This window comes from Loxodonta africana, chromosome 2 (assembly GCF_030014295.1).
Source record: "Loxodonta africana isolate mLoxAfr1 chromosome 2, mLoxAfr1.hap2, whole genome shotgun sequence".
Classification (NCBI taxonomy): Eukaryota; Metazoa; Chordata; class Mammalia; order Proboscidea; family Elephantidae; genus Loxodonta; species Loxodonta africana.
The window spans coordinates 164,695,432-164,716,146 of NC_087343.1; the positions used below are offsets into that span (position 1 = coordinate 164,695,432).

The 20,715-nt window shown below is 44.7% G+C and overlaps 1 protein-coding gene across 4 annotated transcripts in view; it reads left to right on the forward strand.

Moving 5' to 3' along the window:
- HMGXB3 (HMG-box containing 3) overlaps nt 1-20,715 on the forward strand; it is a 54,155-nt gene that overhangs the window by 29,901 nt on the left and 3,539 nt on the right. For 3 of the 4 annotated variants that reach the window (XM_010591828.3, XM_064278112.1, XM_064278114.1), the window contains 9 exons: nt 777-875; nt 3,963-4,112; nt 7,793-8,094; nt 8,606-8,733; nt 10,866-10,997; nt 11,892-12,076; nt 15,982-16,201; nt 17,564-17,697; nt 18,421-18,537. In XM_010591828.3, the coding sequence (XP_010590130.2) occupies nt 777-875; nt 3,963-4,112; nt 7,793-8,094; nt 8,606-8,733; nt 10,866-10,997; nt 11,892-12,076; nt 15,982-16,201; nt 17,564-17,697; nt 18,421-18,537 (1,467 nt within the window). The remainder of the gene's footprint in view (nt 1-776; nt 876-3,962; nt 4,113-7,792; nt 8,095-8,605; nt 8,734-10,865; nt 10,998-11,891; nt 12,077-15,981; nt 16,202-17,563; nt 17,698-18,420; nt 18,538-20,715) is intronic. The other variant, XM_064278111.1, reaches the window with a different exon arrangement.

Genomic DNA, 20,715 nt, shown 5'->3' on the forward strand with positions numbered 1-20,715 from the left:
TGAGAGCTGTTCTGTTTGTCAGCCAGATGTGGTGGCAGTTCTGGGTGCATGTGTGATCTCGCAGTATAAAAGGAACGCACTGAGTCAGCTTCAGCAGCCTTGTAGATTTCCAGTCCATAGATTTACTTCCCGTGTGCTACTTTGTCACTTGTATAAACTCCCAGTCTTCTCTGTAAATGGCTTCTTTTGATTGGCCCTTTAGGTTTTTGTTAAAAGCTACAAGCCTATTCACTAGTCTTAAACCAATAACAGTTACATAAAATCTTATATTCTGAAAATCAACTTAAATTCAGAATTACAAAATAATTACTTTTATTTTAGTATACTTCCTTTATCTTTTTGCTCATTTTTCATATATTTGAAAATTTTACAGACAGTGGTGAAAGGAGAGAAAACAACTATATCTCCCTCTCACCCCAGCATTTTAGTGAAGTCTTTGAGACTTTTTTCTGTGCCACTGTTATTCAACCATAGATTTGTATGTATATCTATCATGTGCTTTTATCACTTGATGACAGTTTGTAAATCCAGTCCATAGTGTTTCTAATTTATGGTATTAGATGCTGCACAGAAGAGTTTGCAGCCTCTGGACTTGAAAGTGACACTCAACCTTTGGTGAGCTAGGTGACTGCTGGCTGGCAGCCCAGAAGACTCATTTGAAGCATATCTCTTTCAAAATTCCCCTGGAAACGATTTCCTCAAGCTGTTTCAGGACACAGGACCTGAGAAATTAGGCTGAGGTTCAGAAACACTAAATAGTTTGTTCTGATTCACAGCTACCAAATGGCCCGTCCCACAGGACATCTCAGGTGAAAGTCGTAGAGGTCAAGCCTAATATGTTTCCTCCGTATAAATACAGCTGTACTGTCACACTGGTAAGTATATGGCCAGGTGGTGGATTGATACAGAGGTGTTTTGATTTTGTGGTTGAGGCTACATTAGGGGAGGGCTAGTTGGTGGTGAGAGCAGGGTGAGGTATAGATCACTAATGCTAAAGAGCCCGTCACTGGTACACATGATAGCTACCGGGCGAATCGGCTAAGTTCTTTTTTCCCAAGAGAGATCTATAAATTGTAGGCCAGCTGAGATTAGGATATTGTTCTTGAGTATTCAGAGATGAGAATCCATTCCAGTTTTAACATTTACCAGTCTTTGAATCTTTTAGCCTACAAAGCGTCTTCTTACAAATGAGTTTGGGAAATGCTGCACTTCTGCTGTCTGTAACAGAGTCACGTTCAATACTGGCAACTTAAAGGGTTTGCCTCTTAGTTTCTTTGTTTAACCTAGCATTTCCCACCAGGGTTTCCCCTTTTTCCTCCCCTTTTATTTTTAACATAACACATGGTGAAAATGGTCTGGAGGAGGTGTCTGACCTCCTCCAACCTGACAAGGGGGAAAGAGAACCAAGGTCAGCAGCACGAGGCTGCCTCCTGTGAGGCAGAGGCCAGGCAAGCCTCCTCTCTCTGTCATCTTTACTAATTCTGACACCAGCCAGCCCTCACATAGCGCTCTGCTTCTTTGCTGGGTTCAGTAATTCATTGCAGTGGCCACACAGAACTCACAGACCTCACCCGTGATTATGGGGCTTATTAGGGAAGTAACAGAGTTCAGACTCAGGAACACTGAAAATATAGTTCTTTCATTAGGACAGCCTCTTCCCAACCGTGCCCCCAGGCACACCTCTCCCTGGTCCTAGGCCTCTCTCCAAAGGCACTCAGCTTTCTCTCTTTGTGGGCTGGGAAGCCCACCGTGCTGTTTCCTGCTGCTGGGTCTCTCCTGCTGGTCTTCCTTCCTTGGTGGTGGTGGGCTCCTCCTCCCTGCTCAGAAATTGGCTCTCTTTTAAGGTAAAACTAACCAATCCCCTTGGTAGGGACAAGCACCCTATCCCACAATCACCTGGGTAGGAGTTACAAGACCATGGCTAGAAAGGCCACACACAAAAGAAATTAATTGTACCGCACACACTTAACATCGCAGTAAACAAATGTATGACTCTGGGGTTCTCCTTTTACAGGGAAACCAACATGAAACCATAGAATAAACACTAAGACAGGTTAAAGACCTAGTCTAAAAGTGGTTCTAACTCTGCCACTAATGTGCCATGTGGCAAGGGTCTTTGCTTTCTAGTCCTTAGTTTCACCATCTGTAAAATGCTGCGTTGATAATAGATATCCTCTTAGGGCTTCTGTCACTCTTAACATTTTACAATTCTCTTGATCCTTAAGGTATCCTTTTGGCTAGTTCTCTGATTTGAGGAAGATGTACAGATTTTGAGAGAACGGCTGGATTTTTTTAATTTCTCACCTGATAAACCATATATCAGATAAGAATTTAATATCCAGAATATAAAAAGAATTCCTACAACTCAACAACAAAAGAACAAACCAGTTTAAAAATAGGCAAAGGACCTGAATAGACATTTCTACAGAGAAGATACACAAATAAGCACATGAAAAGATGCTCAGTCTCATCAGTCATTAGGGAAATGCAAATCAAAACCACATTGAGGTACCACTTCACACCTACTGGGATGGCTGTTATTAAAAAAAAAAAAAAAAACAACAGATAAGCATTGGCAAGGATGTGGCTAAATTGGAACATGTGTCCATTGATGAGAATGTAAAATGGTGCAGCTGCTGTGTAAAACAGTTCCTCAAACAGTTAAACAGAGAATTACCCTATGACCCAGCAGTTCCACTTCTGGGTATATACTCAGAAGAATTGAAAGCAAGGACTCAAACAGATACTGTACACTCAGCAGCATTGTTCACAATAGCCAAAATGTGGAAACAATCCAAGTGTCCGTCAACAAATGAATGGATAAACAAAATGTGTTCTATCCAGAATGGAATACTATTCAGCCATAAAGAGAAATGAAGCTCTGATACATGCTACGACATGGATAAACCCTGACAACGTTATGTTAAGTGAAATAAGTCAAACACGAAAGTACAAATACTGTATGATTCCACTTACATGATGTGTCTAGAACAGGTGAATACATAGAGGGAAAAGATTATTGGTTACCAAGTGTTGAGGGGCTAGGAGGGAATTGGAGGGTTGTTATTTTAAAAAGTTTCACTAAATACCTAGAAATGAAATGGCTGAGTTGAAGAGTGCACATCTTTAACTGTGCTAGCTACTATCAAATTATGCTATTAAATGATTCCACTAATGTGTACTCATACCAGTAGTTTATGAGTTTGTATTGTTCCGTATCTCACTAACTCTTGGGGTTGACATGCTTAAAAGATTCTCACCTGGTAAAGGCAGACATGTTCAGAAAGGATTATTCATTTTAAAATGTTTATTGAGCACCTACTTTGTGTCAAGCCCTGTGCTAGAGATTCAGTAGTGAACAAGACAGCACAGTATGTTGGATTAACGCCTAGTTCTGGCCTGATCCCTAGGAATGTGTCTCACATCCTGGAGTTGTGTCAAGTGCCCTTTTCTAGTGATCTAATTACCTTCCCCATACCCTCCACACCCTCACCCTCTAGTTCTCTGGGATAAAGGAGGCAACTCTTCTACCACATATAACTGTGGCCGTTGTCTGTAGTTTACCATCTGGTGGGGACTGCCGGGGACCTTCTCTTCAGCTGATGAGTACAGTAGTTTATTTTAGGAGCATAGATGTCAGAACTTTGGGATTAAGTTGCCCAGAAGTCTCTGTCTTTAGGCAGGAACTGAAATCTGTTTCACCACATTCTCTAGCATTCCTTCTTACAAAAGGCTCAATGGCTGAACTCTGAAAGCATTTGAATTGCTGACCTTGAGAGTGAACTCACTTGTTTTACTGATAGGGAAGGACTTGCCAAAATTATTCAGCCTGTATTAAAATTAAAGGGAAGAACTATAGAAAAGGGATTTTGCTTCAAGGCTGTTTGAGAGTTAGGCTAAATCTGGCTTTGCAGTTGCTACTATCTTCTTGGATATATTGAGTGTTGGTCTTATTTTTTTAGGACTTGGGCCTGGCTACATCGAGAGGCCGGGGAAAGTGCAAGAATCCATCTTGTAGCTATGTCTACACCAACCGGCACAAACCACGGATTTGTCCCAGTTGTGGTTTTAACCTTGCCAAAGACCGGACTGAGAAAACCACCAAGGTTATTGTGAGTTCCTTCCCCAAACACAACCCCTGGCCTTGATATTGGGCTCTGTTAACCACCTGTTTTAGTGGAAAAACAAGTTTATCATAGTAGTTAGGGCACCAGAACTGGAACCAGCTTACAGGTTCTGATCCTGGGCAAATGCCTACTTTCTGGGCCTCTGCGTCCTCATTGCTAAGGTGAGGGGGTAAGCCAGGTGCCCTAATCTCTGTGGACTAAGAGGTTATTCACCAAGGAGAATGGCAGCACAGGCCTTAAAATAGGATTCGGAAGAACAGAGGGATGAAAGTGTTGCATCTTCTTAGCTGTGAAGTCTGGTGGAAGAACTCTGAGTTGATTTATTCTTTCAGTAAATAGTTAGAGGGTGCCAGTCCCAAGACTTTGTAGATTAGATCACCCTCTCTCTCTCTCTCTCTCTCTCAGGTTCCTTGCAAAGCTTTTCTGCTAATGATAAAGCTTTATTTTTAGCAGTCTTGTCAAACCTGCTTTCTGAACTTGGACCAAACTAGTTTTTTTTTTTTTTTAGTTACATAGTGAAACACATTCTGCGTGGCTTCTTAGAGCTTTTTTTTTTATTATTAGAACCAGGAAAAACGGGCATTTTCAAAGGTCCTCTGAATTTCCATACGCAAGTTTTTTATAAAGTGAACAGGAAAGCAGCAACATCTGTGGCAGCTCATGCAGTGACTAGGACGAGGGTAAGAAGAGAGATGTTACTGATCTGCTGTGTAGAGAGAGGGGTGGCGTGTGGAACAGGCCAAGATCCAGGACACTGAGCCTGGGCCATTCCAGATCGAAGCTGGACATTGGCAGGATTTGTACGGAAGGGGAAGGCATGTGGTACTCAAAGACAAGCAAGAGTAGGAAGTCGGTGAGTGTTCATTTGGCTGGAGGAGAGGGTGTATGTAGGAGTAAGGGTGGAGAGAGGACAGAGTGTTAGAGGAGATAAGGCCTGAAAGGCATGTTAGAACCACATCATGGAAGGTCTTGAATGTCAGGCTGGGCATTTTGTTCTTTAGGCAGTGGGATCCTTCTGAATGTCCTTGAACCAGGAAGAAGCCCAAAAATAATGTTACTTCAGGAGGGAGACATAGGGGTTTGGGAGTGGACAGGACTAGAAAGATGGGAACAGCTGCTTCAAGCTTAAAGGTTTCTTTGCACATGGGGAAGGGTCTTTCTGGCAAGTTAATCTCACCTTTGGTTTCTGTGCTTGAGGGATTGTTCTGAGGTTATGGTTTTTGTGGTAATGGGAAGTGGAACTCAAAGTGTGTGGGCACTGACGGCTTAAACCAAAACCAAACCAAACCCACTTAGTGGAAAAAAATATTGAGACTAGAATTAGGAGATGTGGCTGGAGTGAGCCTTAATGGGAAGCCTTCCCCTTCTAAGCCTTAAGCTTCCCCATTGGTGGAACAAGATGGACAAGGTAGATTAGATCTTAGGGTGTTACTCTTGGAGCCATGTAGGTCTCAGGAACACCCAGAGTTGAGCTTCAGGGAGTCTGTAGGCAGAATGAATCCATAGCTTCCATCATGTTCTCTGTTTCTCTACTGGGTGCCATCTGCTGAAGTGAGCTTTCTCACCTGGATTTTCCGCGTGCCTACTGTGCTCCTCTTGCCAGAGTATTGGATCATACCCTACCTTGACTGCTGTCTTAGTTCCCTTATAAGACCATAATCTCTTTTAGGGCAGGTATAAGCTTGCATACACAATGTGTTGATCAGTAATTGTGAGATGGAATGGAGTTTTGTGTAGGTAGATGCTCTGAGCATTCCTTTCTCCTTCTGTTTCATTGTGGCTTATTTGTGTTGTTTGCAGTATGGAAATGGATGTTATCTTCTAGCTCTAGGAGCAATGATTTAAAAAAAAAAAAAAAAAAATTCCTTGCCGTCGAGTTGATTCTAACTCATACTGACCCTGTAGGACAGAGTAGAACTGCTGCCCCATAGGGTTTCCAAGGAGTGGCTGGTGGATTTGAACTGCCAGCCTTTTGGTTAGCAGCCAGGCTCTTAACCAGTACACCACCAAGGCTCGTAGGAGTTAGTAATGAAGTGATTTAACTTTCCAGGTCCAGCAGGAGTTGTCTAGGGACCTCTTAACAATTGATTTCAAATCCAACTATTATTTATATGCCTCTCTCTTTGGCTGACTGGTAGCTTCCCACTCCTAGAACCCTCACCTTCAGACCTTCCCTCATCTTCAGACATACTCCCACCTTGAATCTTTTCATTAGAGAGAATGAAATATGTTTTCCAAGAAACACTGATCTGAAATCCAGGGGCCTTTTTGCTTATTGCTCTTTGGAGCCCTCTGGTGGCCATCCATTACCTAAGCAGTTTGTCTTCAGCTGCTGTAACTAAGACTACAATATCTCTGGGCTGGAATGGTCTTCGGTCCTTTCCATCCTTTGTCTTTGGCTTGGAGTCAAAGAATGGTATTCCTCCCAGGTGGTCTTCCAGCCCATGGTCAACACAGCCATAACAGGGCACAGACAGCTTCCAGGGACAGCTCAGCCTAGTGTTAGTCAGCTCTTCTGTAGCCATTCATTCGTTCCTTCTTTCAGCTAGCATATGTTGATGCCTCCAGTGGCCCAGGCCTTTGGAGATACAAAGATGAATAGGACATGGCCCCTTCCTTTGAGAAGCTTATAGTCTAGTGAGGGAGAAAGATAAGTGACCAAGCTATTAAAGACCCAGTGAGACAAGAATTATCATAGGTATGCAGAATTAATTGGAAGATTATTATAATTAAGTTGTACAAAGCAATGTATATAATATGTCCAGTAAATGAGAACCAGCATCTCTTGTGTGCCAGGTCTCATGCTGGTGTTGGGAATCAATAAATAAGCAGCAACCCTCCCCTCACTGAAGAGAGGAGGCAGTTGTTTATGAACTGTGAGACATTGAATTTGCAGTAAGGGAATGCACTCTGGGAGCCTGAAGGAGGGCATGATTAACTCAGCATTGGTGAGAGGGATTTTGGAGGAGCCTCCTTTGAAAAGGGTCTTGCCTGAGAAGGACTTATTTTTTTGATCGACATCTTAGAACCTTTTTTCTGGAAACTTCTGACGGGTGTATAAAGTTGCCTTGTACCCGGAAGCTGCAAAGAATTAGAGACAAATACTTTGGTGTTCGTTGGGACAGGAACTTACAGTACAGGTTATTTGTGTATATATCAAAACTACCATTCACAGAGTATCCCTTGCACCCCAGATACTGTGCAAAGTGCTTTACTTGTAGTATCTCATTCAACCATACAACAACTCTGTGAGATTAGTAGTATTTTTATCCCTATTTCACAGATAAGGAAATTAAGGCTGACAAAGGTTAAGTAAATGGCGTTTGGTCACACATGTACAGCTGCTGAGTGGCATAGCCAGAACTCAAGCCCAAGTGTTTTATCCCCTAAAGCTCCTACCTTATACACGCAAGCTGACTCTTGAATCCATTACCAAGAGGTATATATATAAACCTCTCATTTTACTGATAGAGAAACTGAGTCCCAGAGAGAGAAACACTTACCTTAAGTCACACAGTGAGTTATTAGCTGAGCTGGTCAAGAACCAAGGTTTCCCATCTCTCAGTCATGGGTCCCTCCCTCTGCTGCTTGCAGCTTCTCATTATTTTGACCTGATGCAAACCCTTTCTGCCCTGCGTGCTTAGTGATCCATTCACTCTTCCCAGGAGGCGAGCTCACCACTCCCAGATGTGCTCAGTGCCACGGAACCCCTGAGTGTGGCCCAGAGGGAGATCCAGCGCCAGTCCACTCTACAGCTACTGCGCAAAGTCCTGCAGATTCCTGAGAATGAGTCAGAGCTGACTGAGGTCTTCGCCTTGATTCATGAACTCAACAGCTCTCGACTCATCCTATCCAATGTGAGTGAGGAGACAGTCACCATCGAGCAAACCTCTTGGTCGAATTACTACGAGTTTCCATCCACGCAGTGCCTTCTCTGTAGCAGCTCGTTATTCAAAGGGGGACAAAAGTAAGCAGCCCTTCCAAATTTATTCTGGCCTTAGCTGTCCCTTTCCACTGGGCCCCATGCCCCTTCTTCAGACACCTCGAAGCTGTAACTTTGAAGGTGTTACTCTCTGATACTCTTAGGTTTCCTTTACCTTTCCAATTGCTGAAATAATAATGATAATAATTAGTAGTTACTATCATCATCGCCATTGAAAATGCCTGAAAGTGTTTTATTACCAGTTTAGGATTTAGTTTATATTTAGGCCACCCAGCACAGTGTTTGGGTTTGAGGGTTAAGCAGAATTGCTTAAATTATAAATAAGTTGAGAGTTATATTAACTTTAAGCATGTTCCACAGACCAGATTCAACCTGTGTGATCACTCCCACCTAGAAAACCTTGGAGCCCAAGCTCCACCACCTTCATTTGCCTACTGCATTCAAGTCTTAAGAATTTTGTCATTGATCACTGAGCCCTGGAATGGCATTAAGAATTGCCCTTCCTTTTTTTTGTTGTGATCTTTTTGATAACTAGCTCTCTGGCCGGGCCCCAGGAGTGCTGGCTACTGACAGCCAGCCGGCTGCAGGTGGTGACCGCCCAAGTGAAGATGTGTCTGAACCCGCATTGTCTGGCCCTGCACAGCTTCATGGACATCTACACAGGTGGGTGTCAGCCTCTCTTCCTGCAGAGGGCCCCAAAGCAGCCTTGAGCACAGCCTCTATGGGTCAGACCTCTGGTCCTTTGAGCACTGGGGAGGAGGGGATTTTCCTCCTGAATGCCTTAGCCCCAGAAGATTGCATTTTCCTCTCCAGTGTTAGGACTCTGTAATCTGGGATCTTTAAAACAAAATTTAAAAATAACAGATCTTCATAGTGGAAAAACTGGAAAATGCAGACGAGTAAGAAGGAATTAAAATCAATAGTGACCCTACTGCCGGGAGAAAAACACTTAACATTGTGCTGTCTCATCTTCCAGATGAGCTTACTCCGTACATAAAATCACACATAAAACCAGTGCGGAGCATAAGGAAGTGTGGAAGGATTTAAGTGTTCATGGTTTTTTTTTTTTAATGAGAGTATGTCTGTGCTAGATGTTTTAGAACCTGCATTTTAGACTTAGCGGTGTATCACGGACATCTTCCTGTGCTGGCAAGTGGAGAAGTACGTTACCATTCTCGAGGAGTGCATGGTGCTCCGTTCTACAGCCCTATTTACAGTTAAATCTTTGTGTACACCTTAATTCTTGCCTTGGCTCAAAAGTGGAAGGAGCCCAGTGGTGCAGTAGTTAAAGTGCTCAGCTGCTAACTGAGAGGTCGGCGATGCAAACCCACCAGCTGCTCCACAGGATAAAAGTGGGGCAGTCTGCTTCTGTAAAGATTTACAGCCTTGGCAACCGTGTGGATCAGTTCTACTCTGTCCTGTAGGGTCACTTTGAGTCAGAATTGACTCAATGGCAGCTGATCAGCAGGCTTAAAAATGGAATTACTACATATTCATCGTTTTTTTCCCCTATTTATTCCTCAACCTCAAACACTTACGTTCCAGCCGTTGTGAGAGTTTGACTGAATCCTGCCCTTCATATAGAGGATAGAGTGCCGAAGATGACGAAGTGTTTATTCTCTTCCTTCTCAGAACATCATGGTGCCTTATTTTGAATTTTGCTTTTAATGAGTGTTTGTGCTAATCTATGCTTTTGTCACCCATTAATGGGAGTGCCCATTTCCTTGCAGTGTAGGGCAGCCTTCAGGATTATAATTTTAGGGGCATTTTTTTTTCTTTTAAGTTTATTTTTAAATTTACATATAGTAAAATTTACTTTTATTGTTGTTGTACAGCTCTGTGAGTTCTGAAAATTCGTAGAATTGTGTAATTGCAAAAACAGTCAATATACAGAATAGTTCCATCATCCCAAAACATCTTCTCACACTTTTCCTCTGTAGTCCAACCCATCCCCCATCCCTAACCCCTGACTACCATTGAGTCAGCTCTCCATTGTCCCGAGTTTTGTCTTTTTCAGAATATCATATATAGTCATATAGTATGTAGCCTTTTTTTTGCAGCCATCACCACTGTGCATTTCTAGGACTTTTCCATCAATTTATCAGTTGTCTTTTAAATTTGCTCATGGTGGGTTTTTTTTTTTTTTTTTTAACACAAAGTGTTATATTGTTTTAATTGTATGTAATCAGAGCTTTGATCTTCTCCCTTGTGGTTTCAGCCTTTGGTGTCTTGCTTAGAAAGGCCTTCCCTACCGCTCCTCTGTACCTTTTTTAGGGAAGACACATGTTCCAGAATTACCTTTTGTGCCATATAAAATCATTCTCTTTTATCTGACTTAAATTGACTACATTTAAATTCTACTGACTCTTTTATTCCAGGATTTGGTATAGGGATGATCTAGCCTTTGTTATGTCTCCTATGCGTCCCTGAGGTAAAGGATGCTCCTGGCCTTTCCCCAAGCTGCAATTGTTTAAAGTTGAGGAAGAGTGACCCTTTTGGTCTTGAAGATTGACCTGGATGGTAGGGAACTGTGGAATTTATGTGGAAAAAAGAAAAAAAAAAGATTCTACTATACATATTTCATTATATGCTGTTTTCATTTAATACCATGTTGGGCAACTTCACATCAGAGCATTTGGGCCTATCTTGTTTTTAATGATGCGTAGTTTTCTATTATATGAATGCACCATAATTTAACTCTGTCCTTACTGATGGATGTTTAGTTTGTTTCCAGTTTTTTGTCATAGTGGATGATATTACAGTGAATCTCTTGTTGCCTCTTTTTAACCTGGCAGGTCTCTTTAATGTGGGGAACAAGCTGCTAGTGAGCCTGGACTTGCTTTTTGCAATCCGAAACCAGATAAAGCTGGGAGAGGATCCCAGAGTGTCCATCAGCACTGTTCTGAAGTCAGTACAGGAGCAGACAGGTAAAAATTGACTCCTTCCCTCCCGAGGTCAGGAAATTCCTAGTGACGCGCTTTGGTTAAAAGAATCCTTTGGGGGGAGAGGGAGAGTCTGATGTTTTGAAAAGGAGACATTCATGGCCGCCTAATACACTCATCCTTTCGAATTTTCCAAGTGCAAAACCTAACTCTGGAAAGTGTGAGTCTTTCCATGCAGCCAGGAGCCCTTAGCAAGGAATCAGAACTGACTTTTAGCAGCACATCCTTTGATAGCAGGTATACTTGGCCTCACTGCTTGTTAGTCAGACTCATTCTGAATACACAGCTTCTGGATGTCTGCTATGAGTCCCAGTGGTTCATGCTGAGACCTGAGGCCACCCTCCTTACTACTTAGAAATTACTTCTCCTGGTCTTTCCTTCTGTTTGTGTTTTCCTATTGCATTCCTATGGACTCCTAGTCCCCTGTATCTTGCCTGATGTGAGGACAGATGGAATAGAGCAAAGATACTGGAGCCAGGAAACCTGTGTTCGAGTCTTTAGTCTGTCACTTAATAGCAGTGTGATCTTGAGGAAGTTACTCTCTGTGTCTCCATTTCTCCAGTTATAAAATGAGGCTAATCCTAGCCCCTGGTTCGTAAAGTTGTGAGAGTTAAATGAGATAATATATTGAAAGCTGTCAGCACAGTGTTTTCTACCTAGTAGGTACTTAATACGTGGCAGTCATGACTGTGGTTGGAATTGCTCTTTGAGTTGCCAGCTGAGCCACTGAAGGCCAGGGTGCCCCCCTCAGACTAGTTAATACTCTTGAGTTTTTTAGGGGAGAGGTAATCTTTCAGAATTACTGTTCTTGCTGGTTCATCCCTAGTGGCCTCAGAGCCTTCTTCTGTGACCTCCTCAGTGCTCTTGCTCTCCTTCCAGAGAAGACTCTGACCTCGGAGGAGCTGAGCCAGCTGCAGGAGCTGCTGTGCAATGGCTATTGGGCTTTCGAGTGCCTCACTGTCCGAGATTACAATGACATGATCTGTGGCATCTGTGGCGTGGCCCCCAAAGTGGAAATGGCCCAGAGGAGTGAAGAGAATGTGCTGGCATTGAAGAGTGTGGAGGTGAGTGCCTCTCAGCCGCTGTGGGTGCACCTTCAGAAGAGCTGTCCTCACACTTTGGCAGCCACCTTCCTGCATGAAGTCCCCAGGGGTAGATAAACAGTTGGGGCTTCAGTGCTGTCCTGGGCGAGGTAAGTGGCTTTTTTCTGCCACTGTCCAGGAGTTTTATCTAGGGAAGGCCATGGGAAATAGAAGCATTGTTTATTCACTTATGCATTCAATAAATTCATTGAGCACAAACTGGGTGTACTTTTTAGGCAGTAGGAAAGAGCAGGTAAAGTTTCTGCCCTCACAGAGCTCACGTTCTGGTTTAGGGGAGACAGGATCGGAACCAGATATATATCAGGTAGTGATGAATGCTGCTTTGAAGGATAAGGGAAAGAAGAAGCTGTGCTGGAAAAGGGGAGTCTTGTTTTGTATGAGGTAGTCAGGGAAGGCTTTTCTGTTAAGGTGACGTGTAGCTTCAAGATTACCAGCTGAGGGAGCAACGGGAACAGGGTCTGAGGCAGGAACTTTCTGGGCCTGATCGAGCAGCAACAAGGAGGCCAGCGTGGCAGGAGCACAGGAGTGAGGGTGGAGTGGTGGGATACAGAACCTCGGAGCGGTTGCAGGAGGCCAGACTCTACATGTAAGGCCTTGCAGCGAAAGTGAAGAAGCATTGAGGGGTTTTGAGGAAAAAAGGGACCTGATCTGACTTAGGTTTTGGACTTAAATAATTGGATGTAAACAAGACATTAAGCTCGGATGGCTTTATAGATTAATATTACACATACTCCGAAATGTATAATCCTAGGCATAGGCAAAGAACAGCAAAAGCAGCATATTTCCCTGACTCGTTATATAAGGCCAGAGTAATCTTGAAATAAAACTAGATATTATTAATGTTAGGGAGAAAAAAATTGGGGCTGATTATAGTCATGAGTAATAGACGTAAAAGTCATGAATAAAATAGTAGTAAACCAAATCCAGCAATGAATAAAGTAATGTATCACGACCAAGCTGAGTTTACCCCAGGAAAGCAAGGTTGTTTCAACATTCACCTGTTGCCGTCAAGTGGATTCCAACTCACAGCGGCCCTATAGGACAAAGTAGAACTGCCTGGTAGTGTTTCCAGGGAGCGGCTGGTGGATTCGAACTGCTGACCTTTTGGTTAGCAGCTGAGCTCTTAACCACTGCACCACCAGGGCTCTGTTTCAACATTAAAAAATATATTAATGTAAGTCATTATTTAATAGATTAAGGGAGAGAACCCACGTGATCTCATTAGATGTAAAAACCATCTTCAATATGATTCAGCAAACTGGGAATAATAGGGACTCTCCCTTAACCTGGTACAGAGTTAAGGAAAAAAAAAATCCTGTGGAGCCTGTAACTCTGCCGTGATCATGCTGATAGGTCTGGTCTGCATTGTGTGGGTGGGTGTTGGTTGAGAGCCTTGTGAGTACACCAGGAGTTGTGCTGGAATGCAAGGTTTCCATCTCTGAACGCTGCCTTAGTGAGCAAGAGGGACTGGGGCGGGAAGTGACTCTTCAGGCACTGGTCCTGCATCTCGTGGGTTCACCCCCTGGGGAGGTATGGGACCTCACAGAACAGCTTTGGTGTACTTTGCCATGGCCTGCTGCGCATATTAGGAATTTAATGCATATTCTTCTCTTTTTCTTCCCAGTTTTAAAAAAAAAAAGCATATACATTGAGCAAATGCTGATTTCAGTTTGAAGCATGGTGGTGCGTAACAAGATATATAAAAATAAGTGTAATATCTCCTAGAGCTATCGAAGTATTCTTACAGATAAAATGAACTGCTATCAAAAAATTTGCTTCTGTGAACTGTTGCTTTTGTGTGTTTTCTCATCAAGAGGCTATTTCCAGACACATTTAAATCTGATTGCCTAATAGTAACGTTGATGATAATGCAGCTAAGATCAGTGAGTGTTTATTATATACGCCATGGTCATACTCTGTTCTGAGTGCTTTACTACGTGACTTAATTCTCACCCTAACCCTGTGGGGTTTTTATAGATGAGAGAACTGAAGCCCAGAGAGACTTGCCCAAGGCCACCTAGCCAGGAAGGAGTAGAGCTGAGACTTGACCTCGGCCAGTCTGACTCCAGAGCCTGAGCTCCTAAGCACTGCCGTGCTCACCAGTACTTCCTGGGACTCTGAGCTCTGATTTTTCTAATCAGATCTGGCCACAGAGAAACTTTAGTTACCAGAATAGACGGAAGTCCACCGCCGTGCCAAGCTCACATCTAGTCCTGCCTGGTATCTGCCCTGTCATGGCTCCTTCCTCACAAAGTGAAGTAACATTCCCGCACTTTCAGTATGCGTTTTCTGCCCTTCTTTGATACCAGGTACTTCTCTCTCAGAAGCCAGGGCTTTCTTTATTTTCCCCTTCTTTTGTGTGTGGAGAGGGGTGTGTGTGGGCAGGGGCGTAACTCCAAAGTCTATGAAGTAAAACAGGAAGTTTTTGTTTTGTTTTAAACAAACCGTAAACATGCAGTTGTCTTTAGGGAGACTGCCTGGCCCTCTGCTCAGGGGCTGTGTAGAGGAGGACACTGGACTGATGACAGTAGCCATGTCCGTTGATACATACAGCATACTCAGTTGGCATTTTCTGTCCCCGTGCTCTTTGTGGAGCAGGTTGGCTCAGTTGGCCACCTTCCCTGAGCAGGTGCCTTGTAATAGTGTGGTGGGAGAGTTGTGACTTACACGCACACCATGCACTAAGCACCTTGTGAGGTGGGAACAAAGAGAAATAAGATGGGGGTGGTGGTTATGTGGAGCAGCGGTTCTCAGACTTAGTGGGCATAAGAATTACCTAAGGCAGGGATTCTCAAACTAAGGGCTTACTGGGCCCCACCCACATAGTTTCTGATTCAGTAAGTCTGGGATGGGGGCCAAGAATTTGCATTTCTGAGAAGTTCCTAGGTGATGCTGATGCTGCTGGTCCAGGGACCACACTTTGAGAGCCACCATCTGAGGGAATGCAGATTCATGGCCACAGCAGACTGAGGCGGGGGACAGATACTTGCATTGCTAATAAATAATCCAAGTGACTGATAGAGGTAGCATGATCAGGGTCACACATAGAAGCAGGTGTACAAGAAGAAATACTTAAAAGCACAAGTGCTAGGTGCCTGCAATAGATAAGTAGATGCGTGTAAGATAGAGGAGGTAGCTGTGTGCTGACGAGGTCTGGAAGGACTTTCTGGAGTTGGTGAGGGGTTAACAGGACCTTGGAAGGTGGATGAATTTCGCTAAACAGAATTCTGATGGTAGGAAGTATTTCTGCCAGTAAGGTATAGGGATCAAGGGCTTGGGCTGCGGAACTAGACCTGTGTACTCATTCTTGCTCTGACCCTTTCTCTAATAGTCTCGTCTCAGACATCTCCCAGGCTTGTATAAAAAAATACAAAACCAAGCCCATTGCTATCAAGTCAATTCCGACTCACAGTGACCCTGTAGGAGGATAGAGTAGAACTGCCCCGTAGGGTTTCTAACGCTGTCATCTTTATGAAGCAGACTGCCACATCTTTCTCCCGTGAAGCAGCTGGTGGATTTGAACCACCAACTTTTTGATTAGCAGCTGAGCAGTTAACTACTGTAGCTCCCCTTTCCTTGTAAGGCAGGGAAACTGACAGGGCTGAAGATAGAGAAGCAGGAAGGGGGCATTGGAACTCTTCAGGCCTGGGGGTGCCATGGTATGGTGGAAAGACATGTGACCAAAAGGTACTTGGGTACTAAGTTGTGACATTTCGGGGGGGCCCTGCAGTGCATGGCTGTGAGACTCCTTGCCTTCAGAAGCAGAGCTTTGGTTTCCCCATGTGTGTAAAGAAGGGGTAAAGATTATTCTGCTGTTGATAGTCTGTGGCTCCTACAGTTTCACCTTTTTTATCCTGACCTTTTAGTTCACCTGGCCTGAGTTCTTGGGCTCTAGTGAGGTAAACGTGGAGGACTTTTGGGCCACGATGGAGACAGAGGTGATTGAGCAGGTGGCGTTCCCTGCCAGCATCCCTATCACCAAGTTTGATGCCTCTGTTATTGCCCCCTTCTTCCCACCACTCATGAGAGGAGCTGTGGTCGTCAACACTGAGAAAGACAAAAACCTGGATGTGCAGCCAGCACCTGGTAAGGCCACCTGGTGGCTGACTGGGGTCAGGGAAGGGCCTGGTCCAGACTGGGATGTTGTCCACGGCAAGACAGCACAAAGGCTGCAGAATTATAGAAAGATAATGATAACCCGTGACAACATCTCGTAGAGGTTTAAAGTCATAGTGCAGTTTCCGAGAGCTGCCAGCCATATTGTATGGGACAGGGCACACACAGCTCACTGTCAGCATCCTGGGAAGGACTACACTGAGTGCTGGAAGTCTGGAGAAAAATGCTGACGTGGTGGCCCCAAGCCCGCAGATTGCCATTGAGTACGTGAAGGGAGGGAGGATGGGCAAGGCATCTGCCTTTTAAGTAGGTCTTTTAGGTAGTTTTGCAGGTGGCCTGTGGACTATACGTTGAGAAACCCTGGACTAGCTCTTAAGAGCATAGGTTTCTGACAACTTGGGTTGGATTCCCAGCTGTGCCACTCAGTAGCTGTGTGACGTCTGGCAGGTCTCTTCATTGCCCTGAGTCTCTGTTGCTTCATCTACAAAGAGGGCATTGTAAATAACGTTACTGACCTCCTAGGCTGTTGTGTAGACTAAGTGAGCCAATAACATGGTTACAGTGATGACCTGCTACGTTTTTTTTTTTTTTTAACTGTAACTCAGTAAAAAATAGGTGTTGGGTCATGACTGGGAATGATACCCATGTTTATGTATGTGTGTGTATACTTGTAATTCAAACAAAATGTTCACAAAACAGTACTTGTTCTTACCAAGTGCAGCACACTTTATTTTTTATTTCATTAAAAAAAATGCTGATTATGGCCTGCTAAATTGATTTCATAAGTGCTTAAGATGTTGTGATCCCCAGTTTAAAAACACTGCTTCTCAGACATGTTTCCCAACATTAGATACTGAGGCCTCATCTCCTATTTGCAGCTTCAAGGCCCAGGAATGACTTGCTTGCTTGTTGATTAGCTGGACTCAGGCACATAGTGTGTAGAGAGTACTTCTAAAATGAGAGCTGTTACTGCAGCTGGGGTTAAGCCTATGAGATCTTGGTTCTGAAAAACCTCAGGAGATTTTGGGTTAAAAGCTGGCCCATACTGGGGTCTTTTCTTTTGCAAGGGCTGTCTGCTGGATGTCTCACTTGTAACTGTTCCAGGGTACAAAGCCAGTTCTGAGAAATCGCAGATACCTGTGGAAGTCATAGACCTGCCATGAGTCCCACCTCTCCAGCACCCTAAGGGGTGCTCACTGCAGAGCTTGCTCCCCTTCATTGCTGTTGCATAGGCTAAGCCCCAGGTTCTGCTTATCGTCCAAATGAGGGGCTACCTGTGACCTCTTTTAGCTGGCAACGGCACCCTCCCCTCAGCACGATCATCTCTTGCAGGCAATGGTAGTGCCTTGGTGAGGCTGCTTCAGGAGGGTACCTGCAAGCTCGAGCAGATTGGTTCCTACGGTGAGGAGGAGCTGCGGCAACTGCTGAGCCAGTGTGGCATCCCCTTTGGGGCAGAAGACTCAAAGGTGAGTGTCAGGGACAGCAGGGGAGACACAAGCTTTGGGAGCAGGCTGGTCGGTCCGCTTTTCTGGGCAGAGATAGGGACACCTGTGACTGGTCACTTGTGTTGGACAGAGCGTGCTAGCAGTCAAGGAGGCCTGGGAGAGAATAGCCAGATCATGGCAACACGTGAGGCCTTTCCCCCCAGTCATTTCCTCCTGTTCAAGGTAATGAACCTAGACTTTGGGGTCCGGAAGCCTGCCTCTCCTCCTTACTGTGTGTGACCTCGGATAAGCTGCTTACCCTTCTGAGCCTTGTTTTCCTCATTTGTGAAATAATGTGCTATCGATTCTGGAAACCACCAAAATACTGACTTCATGAGGTTGTTGTGAGAAATGCACTTTATACAGTGTCTGTTTATCACCTATCCAAGGTCTTAGAAAATAGGTGCTGTTACATACGTAGAGAGAGAGTGTGTTACTTTATTTACTTTCCTCCATGCCTCTGGGCTGTTGAAGATTTTATGCTTCTTCAAGTCCAAATTAAAGTGTTAGCTCATCTTTGCACCTTTTTCTGGCCAGTAAAAAAATAGGAAAGACCCAGGCCTAAGGGTCCCCATCTATACCTAGAGGAGGCTACAAGGCTGACTCTGGCCCTTTTGCTTTGGGTGTTAAAGTGAGCAGTTAAGCGGAGCACTGGCCTAGCCCCTAAGCATTCACCCCTGCTTTTTACCTGTCCTTTTGCCCCAGGACCAGCTCTGCTTCTCCTTGTTGGCCCTCTACGAATCTGTGCAGAATGGAGCCAGAGCTAGACAGCCCCCACCTCATCTCACGGGGGGTAAAATCTACAAAGTGTGCCCCCATCAGGTAAGAGGGTAGCAAGGGAGAGCCTGGGGTGAATTTGTTCATGTCAGACTTACCTGCTGCCCTGAGGACAGGTGGCTTTTCCTGTTCTTCATTCACAGGGAAGGCAAACTGATTGTAACCTACAGCAGTAAGGGAGGGGTGGAATGACATGGAGTGAGAGAGATGGGATTTGGGTCTGATTGCAAGGAGTATACCATGGTTTCTCAACATCAACACTATTAACATCTTGGGCCAGTTAATTCCTTGTGAAGTCTGTTCTGTGCATTATAGGATGTTTTTCAGCATCCCTGGCCTCTAGTGCATTAGATAGCCCGCAGCACAGCCCCTTCCTCCCAGATGTAACAACCAAAAATGTCTCCAGACATTTCCAAGTGTTCCTTGGGGAACAAACCCACCCTGGTTGAGAACTGCTGGGATAGACGCACATGAGGTTACCTCAAGGAAAGGGAAGGCTTTGTTTTGTTTTCAAAAATACCTGAGAATTAGAGGAATGCCAAGAACCAAGGCTACTCTAGAGACAATGTTAGCATCTATGTTTTTCTGTTATCTCTTGGCTTGTAATTTGACTCCTTGTGGCTGAGCTCAGACTCCTATTAGCATTTTCTGCTGCATACTGGTCTAGTTTCTTTGGATTTCCCAGGTCAGACTGCCCATACAGAGAGTCTCATTGATCCAGCTCATCCTTCAGTTGCCAGGCTTAGGACACTGAGCAGCCTGTGGACTGGCTGCCCACGGCCTGGTGCACACCTGTGGGCTAGGGAGGGAACCTCGGTCACTCATCAGTGAGTATTTATTAATCTTCTGACCATGAACTGGGTACTGGACCAGCTGCTGAGGGTACAGGGGTGAGCTCATATTGTTAGCAGACATTGATTTGACCCTCGGCTCATGGCGACCCCGTGAATAGCAGAACGAAATGCTGCCTGGTCCTGTGCTGTCCCCATGAGGGGTTGTGGATTGTGTTACTGTGATCCACAGGCTGATTTTCAGAAGTAGATCTGGGCCTTTCTTCCTAGTCTGTCTTAGTCTGGAAGCACCACCAAAACCTGTTTAGCATCAGAGCAACATGCAAGCCCCCACTGACTGCACATGAGGCGCATTGGCTGGGAATCAAACCCATGTCTCCCACATGGAAGACAGGAATTCTACCACTGAACCACCAGTGTCATTGAGCTCATGTTTTTGTGAGGGGGTAAAGTCACCACAGCTTGTGGCTCTGAAGAAATACACAAGGGCCTGAAGTAGAAAGTAACAGGGAAGGAACTGTTCTTTATGGGGCAGCCAGAGAAGCCAGACCTGGAGGATGGAGAGGAGCCTTAGTGATGAACCAGGGAAGGAATGTTCCAGGCAAGGGGATGAGAAATCACGACAGTGGGAAAGTTTACAGTGAGCCAAGAGGAGGGAGGTTGGAGGGTTCAGCAGAGGCCAGATCACATTGTGCTTTATAGGCCCGAGCAGCAGTTTGGATTTTATTCTGAGAGTCGTAAGGGAGCCGTTGGACAGTTGTGAATGAGGAATGGGAGTGGTGACACAGTCTGGCTTTGGCTTTCAGAAGCCTCACTCTTTCTGCCTGAAGAAGGGTATGGGTTGGTGTCTTAGATCTGGTGCTGCAGTAACAGAAATACCACAGTGGATGCCTGTAACTTGCAGAAATTATTCTCTCACAGTCTAGGAGGCTAGAAGTCAGAATTCAGAGCGCCAGCTCTAGGGGAAGGCTTTTTCTCTCTGTCGGCTTTACAGGAAGGTCCTTTTCTGAGCCTCTGCTTCCTGGTTCCTTGAGGATCTCCATGTGTCTTGCCATCTATCTTAGCCCATCTCTTCTCTGGCCACTTGTTTAATCTTTTTTATATCTTACAAGAGATTGACTCAAGATACTTTCTACACTAATCCTGCCTTATTAACATAACAAACCCCATCTGTTCCCAAATGGGATTATAACCACAGGCATAGAGGTTAGGATTTAAAACACGTATTTTAGGGGGACACAGTTCAACCCATAACAGCAGGTAGCCACCAGATCACCTGTGGGACAGGTTGTTCTATCTGACTGGGTAAGCCCAGGAAGGTATTGGGGGCAGAAAGCCCACTGAGCAAGCACTGAGTGGGACAGGGTGACCTGGCGGCTCAAAAGGGAGTCAGGTGACTAACTCCTTTAATAAATCCTGTGTCTGAAGTAGG